The sequence below is a fragment of the Strix aluco genome, chromosome 14 (assembly GCF_031877795.1).
Source record: "Strix aluco isolate bStrAlu1 chromosome 14, bStrAlu1.hap1, whole genome shotgun sequence".
In the NCBI taxonomy this organism is placed as follows: Eukaryota; Metazoa; Chordata; class Aves; order Strigiformes; family Strigidae; genus Strix; species Strix aluco.
In genome coordinates, this window is record NC_133944.1 from 13,998,796 (window position 1) to 14,010,929 (window position 12,134).

Below are 12,134 nucleotides of genomic sequence, written 5' to 3' on the forward strand. Positions count from 1 at the left end.
TTTTGTCTTTCAAAACATATTCTGATCTCTGAATAATGGTTACCAAAAATATAACACAAACAATTTCATTCAATTATATGAAATGCAATGAAGCCATGAGGCAATTAAATATGTCTAGACATCTTCTCAATATAAGCATTTTCTAGATTTTTTTTTTTTACAAATTTCATTTTTTTCCTATAGTCAAAATAATGCTAACATTTGAAAGCAATTAATGAGAAAATTTGCAGAGAAAACAATAACATACATTCAAGTACCACTGAAATCACTGGAGCAGATAATTCTTTTTCTTTTTTTCTAACAACAGAATGAAAGACAATTTTTTTTTTCAGATAGCATATGTGCAGCTATTGCAGAACAGATCTCAGACCCTGTACTTTCTACTCATATAGGAGTAAAAAAAATGGGACTATTTTGTGAGCTAGTAATCCTTTAAAGAGAATAAGGTACTTAAATGAAAAGGATCAGTTCTACATTTGTGGTTACGCTATTTCATAACCTAACAGGAAATTCAGCCAGGTAGCTCGTTCCATGTAAGTCAAGTTTAAATTTATCATTTGCTTTAAACTCCTAGAAATCAAATGCCTAGCAAACATTTTCTTTAATGTGCAAGCTAGCTATTCTGAAGACTTCTACAGGACAACAAGTCAGAACCCTAATTCATACTCTTAATATTAAGCCCATTTGAAGAGTAAAGTTTCCATAAAAGGTGTAAGTCATACAGCACAGCAACGTTCGATAACAATGCTAACACACAATGGAGACCACCACTAATAGGTACAAAAGTCAGATCCTATTCTATCAACATCCTTCAATCTTTCAGATTTGGTAGTGATTGTGAAGTACACAACATAATTACGCATAGAAAAATGTTTATGAAATCCTTTAAGAAAGTTCCAGTTTAATTGCCCCATTACATATGAAGATAGAAAAGACAGGAAGCTTTCCATTCCCAATACATGACTTTCCATGCATGAAGTGAGCTAAAAGCACAGAAAGAAAAGCCCTGCAAACCATAAGAGCAGCATGTTCATTAACCTCTACATGATAATCCTTTCGTAGCTGCATATTAACTAGTTACATATTCATAATCATTTACATTATTTAGAGGACCTTCTATGAAAATTTCTAGGCTATATCCATTAGCCACAATGTTAAAGGTTACAGAAGATAGTCTACTTAATGTTTCCAGGAATCTTTTTTAATTAGTAAATATGTAAATTGGGCACATATGCTCTTTATGTTTTTAAAAAATAGTCCATCAGTAAAACAGCATAGGGGCATACGCTGTTTCCATCGCCCTTTATCCCCTTTAAAAAAAAAAAAGAAAAGAAAAATCAATAACACCAATCAATTTTAATTTAATTCTTCTTCTTTGATATAATCTCTCTTGAAGGGATACTAAAGGGTGGAACCAACAACAAACCTTTTCATTTCAGTGGCCAGCATAAAATGAGACCTTTTACAGAAATGCTAAAATATACCACCTTAAAAATATTTCAGGGTGTACTTCTGGAACTGAGCTCTATTAAAAAAATAGAGAGAGAATAAATATTGAAAAACAGATGGAGATCAATTATGCATATGTCCTTTATTAGGTCAGTCCCACTGTTTGGATAACTGGTCTTATCACAGCAAAGAAACAAATAGATAAATATATAAACAAATCTCTGATTCTTTGCCTTTAATCAAACACAGGAAAATCATTAGTCTATCTTCCACACATAATTTATATCTAGAGTTACAATTAAAGAACAAAAATTCCTTTCAGGGTAAATAAAATAAATGACCTGGGTTTGTTTGTTCATTTGAGTTCAATTTGTCTGGACACCCAGTGCCACCAACTATGCATTACTTTTAAGACATTGTAGTGGAAGTGGTATCAATAAACTCTGAATTCTCCCCTTTCAGACATAAAAATGTATGAGTTTGTGAACGCATCCGGTTATCAATGGCTTATCTGCATACTAAAATATTTATTAAACTACTCCTGCAGCAAACTTAACATTACCTAATCATGGGTCTGGTTATTAGAACAGGATCCACATTCCATAGTCTTAAAAGAAAGCAAATGGGCATATACCTTGTTTCCTTCCTTTACTCCAACAGCAACTTATTAAAATTTAGTGCTTCTCAGGCCCGGGACGGGACAGAGCCATTCCTGGGAGCTCCACAAGCAGCCCCCCCGGGGACAGCCCTAGGAGAGCACACCTCTGTGCACCTGTAACCCAAAGCGTAAATCCTTCTGGATTAAAAACCAAACCATTAAAGCAGGAGATTACATGTTGGTTCTGCTCCCATTACTACTAGGTTGAGCTATTTAAAGGGAAGTGTACATTGCTGCTTCTAGGGAATCTCTTGTTTCTAGGTTTCACAAGCAGAGTCACAGCAGAGCAGGAGGATCAGCTTTAGACCTATGATCACTTCTCAGGCGTCCCCCAGTTCCACTGTGCCAATCTGAACATGGGGCAGCTTGCAGGCTAGTGACACCAAATCACCCCCAAACAACTCGTATCATACAGCCAAAGACTTCATTAGCTGTCTGAAGGCAGAAGATACCTTTTGTCTGCAACACTTTCTCTCTTTCCAATCTGCCTATTTATATCTCACCTTCTCCGGGATCTTCCATCTCGAGAGCTCAAAAACTTTTCCATGAATTAAAGTTTACAGCATTTTGGAAAAGCACTGCACAGATTTTGCAGGCTGAGTAACTTAACCACTAACACTGCTCAGGAACAGGGCTAGTTACAGAAGCCAGATCTCCCACCTCAGCAGCCAGGCACTACGATGACTTGCAATGTTTCCTTGGGAGTAAAGACAGGTGAGAAGGATGCTGTAGCATGAAGCTGATTCTTACCTGTACATGCCCATGGATCTCTAACCTGTTGCACATAACCCCACCTTGCCCAGCAGGTCCTCACCCTCACGTACAAGGGCACCTCTTTCTTCCACCTCATTTTTCCTTACCTGTTGCTCCTGCGCACGCTCCCATTACTAACAGCTGAATGTAATGGTCTGTGGTGCTTCCGATTATCAGGGTGGTGCACAAATAGTTCCGCTGTCCTCTCCAGTCCAATACTATTTTGTTTTATTTAGGTAGTTCTCCAAGGTGGAGTGTATGCATGTGAATGTCCCTCTACTAAGCAGCTAGGCACTGCGTACAAAGGTGATGGTTTTAGCACACTGAGGGCGACTCTTCTCCCTCTCATCTGTTCTGAACAGCAATAAGGCAAGCTGCCAAGTCAGAATTTTATTTATGTCTCAGCTCATGAGAAATTATAAGCAACAGAGCTAGTACTAGTATTATTTGTAGACAGTTTCGGGTACCAATGCTAAACCTGCTGTATCTGAGTCACACAGTTACGTTCAAGTCTAAAGAACGAGAAACTGGTATTTTTAAGAAAGTTAATTCCAATGAAAATGATGAAGATAAAAATGCCCCATCAGATTAGGAAGAGTTCCTAAATGAATGAGAGGCTATTTCCACACTTGTGGGTATGAACATGGAAATCTGTAGCACGGCACAAAAGCAGTTTCCGTTTAAACAAACTGCAAATTAGGCATCTAAGAGGCCAAGTAAATATGTGCTGTTTCTATATGCATACTTGAGTATTTTGCTTCAAAACTGCGGCTCACAATCTGGCTGGTCTTCTGAAATTAGAAGCTAGGGACACAGATCTAATCCCAGCTCTGAATCTATTTCTTCTATATGGCCTTGAGCAAATCACAGCCTCTCAGTCTACATTTCTTCATCTGCAAAATGGGGATAATAGTATTAACCTACCCACCTCAGAGTGTTTAATGATGATTAATTAATGTGAGAAAAGCACTCTAAAGATGTAAGAGCACTATATAAGTGATAAAGCATTATTTACCACTTGAAAAGTAATCTGAATAAAATCAGATATGCAAGTAATTTGTTTACATGTAGCAATAATATAATTTGTGACTATTTAATCTTGAATTAGTCTCACTTTAAACATCCCTTTCAATCACATTTCCAGTTACTTAGGGAAAATGACAGTACAGAGTACTTTTTGTGGAAGCAGAGCAAGTAATGAGGTGGTAATTAAAGTAAGGGTCTAATAAAGCCTAAAACCAATGATCTGCCTTCAGGAGACTGTCCCTGCCATTTGGGACTGTGTAAATATCTCAGTCTTGACCTTGGTTCTGTTGTTCAGAACCTTCCACAAACTACAGTAGAAGTATACGCTGGTTTCCTGAAACGCAGACCCACGTTTGCAAGGCTCATGATAAATGCAAAGTAATTTCCACTACTGACCTAATTCACATGACTCCAACTCTGCACATTTTAACTGCTTAACCTTCTACATTCAAGTATTTACTGCAGTTGCTACATGCACATGAGCTGCCTCTGTCTGTAAATGTTTGCAGTATCAAAACCCACTCTGCCATGCACCTCATGCATGAGATTTCTCAGGTGCACACCCAAACCCTAAAAGTTTACCGATGAAATAACAAGTTCACCATATGACTTTACACTACAGAAGAACACTAATGGGTGGTCAAATATTTAATCATCTATTGATAACAAGGGTGTAACAAGCCACACGCAAAATAAACATTTAAAATGAATTTTCATTTTTTCCTCTAGGAAACTACACAGTACTTGCCTAAAACACAGCAATCACTGATGGAGAAAGAGAGAATTAACATTTGCACAATTGTTTTTCCTAGAGCCCCATTTTCAATCAAAAAATGAAATAAAACTATTAAAAGTTCTTCAGTCTGTGGGCACACTGTATGATCTAATGGAAAATGAAGAAAGCATTTCTGAGCTCTCATATTCATTTATTAAATCATATTACTCAAAAGCACTACATTTCAACAAATTATTAACATAAATCCCCCTTTGGGTGGAAACTTTTGCCTTCTGAAGAAATGTGTTTGGGAAGAATTTCCTTACTGAAGGAAAACGGATTGAAATAAATCTGAATCATGGCAAACATTTCTTTCTAAAGGAAAATCTTATTTAAAAATATAACCATAATTTTTACCCTTCTCTACAAGAAAACAAGGTCAGATCTACTATTTTTGTATTAATTATGTACACACAAGTGGGTCTCTGAGTTTTGCAGAAGAAGTAGTACGTAACTATTATCTATCAATAAATAAAAACTAAGTTCTAACCAAAATGACTTTTGAGAGCTTAAAAATTCTACTTGAAACATCTGAGAATTACAAAGCAGACAGACAACAACTCATCTCTTCTTTGCCAGCTGGGAAATTCTGCTCTCACAAGACGATTTTATGTTTTGACCACTGCTGTGGTTATGGGTCACGTAGACAAATGACTTAAGAGTCACCTTGCAGTAAGCGTGGCAGACATCATCGTGGCAGCCCGCTCCGCTATGACAGCCAGGCCAGCAGTGTCAGCTTACACGAGCCAGCACCCTTCTTCCTCACTTCCAACCACGAGTTCCCAACACCTTTATGCTGTTTTGCTGTTTGTCAGTCCCCTTTGGGACTCATTTCAACTCACAAACCCAGCAAAATTCCAAAGGCAGCGGGACGTTTTCCACTAAGTGAATGAGTCTGTTTAGCTCTGAACCAACTGACTTGGGGCAAGAGAGGAACAAACTGGAGCAAGGTCTCGTCTTTCCCTGGTAAGCAAGTCAGTATCCATGTCATGTAACACTATCCCGAGATAGAGCTAAGGAACTCGTAATTTAATATTTTGGCTTACTTCAGGTGAACATATTAATGTGGCTATACTATATCCAAGCTAGCTCAGGTACCAAGACAGCAGAAGATCCACATAAGCACAGAACTCTCATGGTCTAACTTACCAAACATCTCAAGCAGGTTTTGCAAGCTTTGATGTAGTCTGTGGTGCAACAACTATGCTGCTAGCAATACCCGAGTTAACCAGCTTACAATTGACATGAGCAGTGGCACCTGCTTCACAGACATACCTTCAGGCTGTGGTTCAACATTCAGCCACAGTCCTGAGTAAACTAGTCATCTCTCCCTGTCTCCAGCTACTCAGTTCCACTGTCTTATCCTTCCAACCCCGACACAATCTGCTGGCAGACATTTGTGACACTGCACAATTGACCACATTAGGGAACACCACACTGGCTGAAAAATAATCTAGGAAGAAAAAAGAAGCAAGAAAGTCAACAACAAAGTTTGGTTTTAAGCTGGATCCCAAGCCAGGTACTGAGCAGTGTCACAAATGTGTCACCCTAAAACTGCTAAAAGGCAGAAACAAGCAGTGCCCCAAAAAGCTAAGATTAAAAAGTTGTTCGCCAAATTAAAGTCATCCTTCCTGGATAAGTCACATGATCATTAATGAAATTTTTGAACAAGTGACCAAGACTGTTGCTCACAACTGCTCTAACTTGGTATGAGCACGGCCACAACTCAAAGGTCCCATCCAGTTTCACCCACCACTGGCTCTGCATTGCCCTGCCACATTCACGCTGGCATGTGACACGACCATTTTGGCATGCGTTACTGGCTTCCTCTTACCCCACATCAGTCTGATCACAAGTGTTAGTACAGAAGTGGTGGAGGGATTCACCCTTTTTATGACAGTGAAACTGCAGCCTGTGCTAACAGACAAGAGGAACCATAAAACCAGCAACTTACACAGTGCAGCCCAGTGTCCTAATGCCCCACTACAAAAAAATGGAAGTCTTAGCACAGTTGCTGGTCTGAGGGCCTCAAGATGGCAAGCTCTGAGCTAGCATATCCATCTGCAAGACTGGAGCTTCAGATTAAAACAAAATACAATTTCACAATCTCAAAGGAGGAAAGAAATACATGGGGCAAGGGGTATCCAAGTCAATCTGAGAAGACAGGTTATGAACATAACGTCTGGAATGGAGACCTGCAAAGATGCTAGAGATACTAAAGATGACTCCCAAACAGTACCCTGGTCACTCCATCCACTCGCAGAATCAGTAGACAGCTGTAGGAGCAGCACAATTTAGTAACATTTAAATTTTGTGGATATAATCTCATCTACACATTTTAGTTACCAATGAGGCAGGACACATACAGACGTGCCCACTCCAGAATAAAGGCAGTGCTCTTTAAACTCTTCTGTGAATAGTTTGACTTTAATTACCATTAAAAAAAAACTATTTAAGATCTGTTAATTTATTTTACAGTTCTTGGCACTATATAAGATAGAGGGTATTTAATTCATACTAATAAGAACATAGACAAATATTGACTACAAAAAGTAAAAGTGGTGATCAATTAACACAGGAGGAACAGTATTACATTGGAAGCTTCCAGAAAATGACTGAATTAGGCCTTTTACTTGAAAGCAGCACATGAGAAAACATTTTTGGGGCCCATCATAACAAAAAAGCGCTGGACAGGGTGAAGTGGATGTCATCACAAGTTTCTGAAGAGTTAACTGTCCAGGTACCTTTTAAAAAGGAATATGGCAAATGAAGCTTCAGACAAGTCCTTTTAAATAGGAGCATGTCAAACCAAGCTTCAGACACTCTTGTTAACTTTTCTCAAACAGTTATTGTGAAAAATGAAGCCCTACTGCACTGGTGTCTTGTACCCAGGCTTTCTCTAGATTCAGTTAACTTGGATGTAGGCTGGAAAAAGTGCAACACCCTGGGAGACACTGCACTGGAAAGCACACTGAATCTCATCTGCTGAGTCTGCAGGCAAGCAGTTCCAGATTTCTAGGGGCTCCTGCAGCAGCATGAAGTATACAAGACCCTACTCAGTCTCACTGCTCTTTTTCTGACTGCAGGAACAGCTTTAAAACTGCCAAGTTGCTGATTTCATAGCACAGATACTTGAAGAAGACTTAAACAGAAGCAGCCAGCCCCAGAAGTAATTCATATAAGAAGAGAAAACAATTTAAAGGAGTGTAAGTTTAGGATTCTGTCATTTGTTTCCCCATAACCCACCCACAAGTTGTTTAACTGTTAAAAAACTGCAAGTACCCAGGATCTCAAAAACAATTTGGAAATTAAAGATCATACAGCTCCACCATTTAAATTCATAAAAATTAAGAATATGTCATAATACACAGTGGCCAATGAGTTACAGTAACAGCTGCACTAAATCTAATTGTGCTTTGTTGTCATGATGAGTGACAGTCACTTCCTTGTCCTAATTTTCCTAAAAGGAAAATAAAAAAATGTGTTTCTCAGTGCAATACCAAAAAAAAAAAAAAAAAAAAAAATCACATTGCCAGCTAATACTGGAATCCTTTAGACTCTCCATGCCTGTGTTTGCACTCTACAAATGTCTCTTGGGTCTAATTGGTTCTGTAATGTCTCCCATTACGCATATCTTCATTGCATTGCTCAGAAACTATAGAACGCATCAGCCCACTGTAAATTCACTGGCTACGCAAGTCTTACCAAATCATACAGATTCTACTTGTCAACTTCCTATCAGTTAGTAATCCCAACTCATTTGATTGTAGGAATAAAAGTATATCAAATATTATGTTTAAACGCAGGCTCTATAGCATGAGAATCCACCTATTTAAATATTCATTTTATAATTCCTGTACTAACTTGCAATAGATTTAACGCAGTATTTTCAGCTAACATATATTGCTTTTGCAAGTAATCCATGATACATACATTATATTCTTTTTACAGAAATATTCAAAACTTTACGCAGGCACTGTGCTTCCAATGATGGTCTTTATCATGAAAATTACTAGATATTCTTCTATAATTTATCCCCAAGATACACATTCTAAGTCATGTTTTTATACAAAGTGCCTTTACTGGGAGCACTGAAAATTGCTTTTAACAGTTTGTTCTTACTATCACTACAAATTAACTAGATGAAATCTGTCCAACAGGCAAGCAGTCCTAAACAAGAATTAAAATTACTTTTCACCAGGGGTCCTAAACCTGAAAGTTGCAGCCTCAATCAGATTAAAGATAGAAAGTCATGAACATCCTGTTCTTTTAATATTTTTAAACAGGAAGGAAGCCTCAGTTCATGTGTTCTCCAGAGCAGCTCTTTAGCACCTAAAAGCTCAAACTCGTAGCTGAACCACAGCCGTACAATGGCCTGGATGTTAAAATAATCAGCCGTGACTCAAATACTATCTTTAATTCTGCAGATAGATAACGCTGTATTTCACTGTTACACTAAAGGTTGCCTTCAGACTAATGGGAATAAATAGGTTTCTTTATACTTAATCAAGAGTGACTGGGACAGCACAACATCACAGTAATTAAAAGAAATATATGTGCCTGCTTAAATGCCAGTATATATAGATATCATTCTGGCTAAACAACCTTACTATTTGTTATGATGCTCGTACTACGATTACTAGTTTACCAAAGTACCACATAACTAATTCTCCCTCATCTTTGCGCTAAGACCAAAACATGAGCCTTCAACTTCAGTAATTTTGTAAGAAAAATACGAATCTCTGAAAAGAGGCAGCTGAAATGAAAAGACCTCCTCCATCTTAAAATACAATATTTTCGTAACTGAAAATACTGTTGTAATCCAATTATATATATTCATTGCATAGAGGGAAAGTCTACTATATCTTCATCATGACACTCCATTGTAACCAAGATATGTAGTTCTTTAGTATAATTTCATATTGAAGCTGAAGTGTTCAATTTTTTTTGCCAATTTGCAGAAATTATGTAAAGTTTCCCTATGATAAAATATAATTTTTGTACATCAGCCTAACAGAGGCTTAATTAATGGTCTCCTGGGCCTCTTTTCCACTGGAGCAGATCTGTTTAAGAGGAGTCTTAAACTTGCTTACAGAAGGGTCTTACCATGAACTGAGAACAATTCTATGTGGTTGCGACAGACGTCCGCTTACACATTAGGCCTGACACTAACATACCAGAGAAATCATTCTTCACCACATTCTCCCACCTTGAAAATTAACTGAAGGAGCCCAAGCAGACAAGTTACTATCACCAATTACGGCTATAATGGGTTACTATCCGTGCAGAATGGATGACACAAGAGTATTCCAGCAGATCCTCTTACTGTTCATCCACATTAATGGTCAGTTGGTTATGTAGAGGTTTTAGTAATGATCTAGTGTGCACACATTTTTGCACATGGTATTCCAGACAAGGTGCATTTTTTTACATCGTATACATGTATTCAGTTTTCTTACTCTTAACTAAACTAGCATGTGACAAAGCAATACACGCTGAAGATAAAGTCCTCTGTTATAACTGAGGAGCTCTAATGTGCATCTTAGAAGCAGCTTTAAAAGATTTTAATCATGAAAAAAATGAGCAGAAAAATGGAGAGGCGTGCAGGCTGGGCAAACGTGCTTGTGCCAATAATACACTGACCATGACCACGAGTTCCACAGTCACCCCTGCACCCACACAGAGCTCACTGCAAGGCTGGCACCTACAACCCCGAAATCACACTCGTTAAATTAGCAGGGCCCATTTGCCTTAGACCACGAGAGTAATCAGCAGGAAAACCTATCTGGAGTTTTGGACTATGGCCACGTGTGGAACCAGCCTCCAAACTCTCGGGAATCATGTCTGCAGAGGAGTTGGGCTCTTTCAAACCCATTTCAAACGTAATCCATGGTTTTTAAGGCAAGTCACGAACAACCGGTTTTTGATTCAGTCGCTCCTCAAGCTGCCCCACGAGATGACCAGTGCAGACACTCGCCGGTCCCCGCACGGGGCCTACCTGCAGGCCCGCATTCTAAAAAGGTGCGGGATCGGCCCTGAGACGGGAAAAACCACAGAGAAGCCGAAAGAGGGTGAAGAGCACGCGTTTAGGAGAGCGCTGTGCACGCACGTGTTGGGGCAGATATTCAGGCAGCAGAGCGCGGGGTGTGCGGGGTCAGGCCCGCGGCCCCCCCACAGCTCACCGCCTCCCGCTCCTGCCAGCCCCCGGGCGGCCGCCTGACGTGTCTCGCTGTAAAGGGCGTTTCGGCAACGCCGCCGCTGCCGCCGCGCTAGCGGAGCTCCACACCCGGCCCGCACGCCTCCCGCCGCCCTTCCTCCCCGCGGGGCCGGTCTCGCAGCGGGCTGGCGGAGAGGCGCCGGCCCGGCCCGGCCCCGGGGCTGCTCCGGGTCCCGCCGGGGACCGACGGCCGCCGCCAACCGTGACGTCAGCGCCGTCACGTGCCCGCCCGCCCGCCGCACGCAGGCCCCGGCGCGTGCCGCCCGGGGGCCGATACACCCCCCCCGGCCGGGGGACCCGACACCCCCCCTCCCCCCCCCCCTTGCCCAGCCCGGCCGCCCCGAGCCTCCGCCCGCGCTCCCCCCCGCCTCACGCTGCGGCCCGGCCCGGCCGCCTCGGCCTTTACCTTTTCGTGCTCCTGGCGGAGGCGGCCCACCAGCGCGGGGCTGAGCGGCGAGGCGCCGCCGGGGGCCTCCATGTCCGGGCCGGGCCGGCAGTCTGTGGGGGAGCCGCTCCGCGGCGCGGAGGGGGCGGCGAGGGGCAGAGGCGGCCGGGCCGGGCCGGGCCGGGCCGGGCCGATCTCCTCAGCAGGGCGAATGAGTCCTATAGAAATGTTTGTGGAGGGCGAAGCGCCGGCTCCAGAGCCGCATCCACGCGGGGGCCGCCGCCGCCTGGGCCCGGGGCGCCGCTGCCGGGGGAAGCATCTCACACTCGCATTCTGGGCCGCGCCGCCGCCTGGGCCCGGCTCCCGCTGCGCCGGCGGGCCGGGAGAGCGCCGGCAGCTCGGTGCCGGCCGCCGCCTGCCGCCGCCTGCCTGCTGCACTCTGGGTAGCCAGCCAGCCCGGCAGGCGGCCCGCCGCGCCCGCGGGAGGCACCCGGCTGCGAGCCGCGAGAGGCGGGCGCTCCCCACCCCCTGCCCGGCCCGGCGCCGCTGCCGACGGCCCCGACGGCTCCCCCCGCCGCCGCGGCGGGCTGGGGGCGGGAGGGGGGCACGGCCGCTGCCTCCCGGGCCCCGGGACGGGGTCGGGCAACCCACCCCCCCCCGGGGCGCGACCGGCGGCCTCCCCCGGGACACGGCCCGTGCCTCAGGCCGCCGCCCGCGCGGGGACCCTGGCTCGGCGCTGCTCCGGCCTGGCAGCGCTGGGGCCGCCCGGTGCCCTCGGTGCTGCGCTGGCCTGGAGCGCAGGCCCGGGGCGCGTAGGCCCTAGGTTCAGAAAATCGAACCATCGTCTGCAGAGTGTTCGGGTCGGTCTACA

The 12,134-nt window shown here is 43.4% G+C and overlaps 1 protein-coding gene across 1 annotated transcript in view; it reads right to left on the reverse strand.

The window, feature by feature from the left end:
* Window positions 1-11,747, reverse strand: part of URI1 (URI1 prefoldin like chaperone) — a 43,028-nt gene extending 31,281 nt beyond the window's left edge. The window contains exon 1 of the mRNA XM_074840258.1: window positions 11,285-11,747. Within this exon, the coding sequence (XP_074696359.1) occupies window positions 11,285-11,356 (72 nt within the window). The 5' untranslated portion in view covers window positions 11,357-11,747. The remainder of the gene's footprint in view (window positions 1-11,284) is intronic.
* Between the last annotated feature and the right edge of the window lie 387 nt (window positions 11,748-12,134).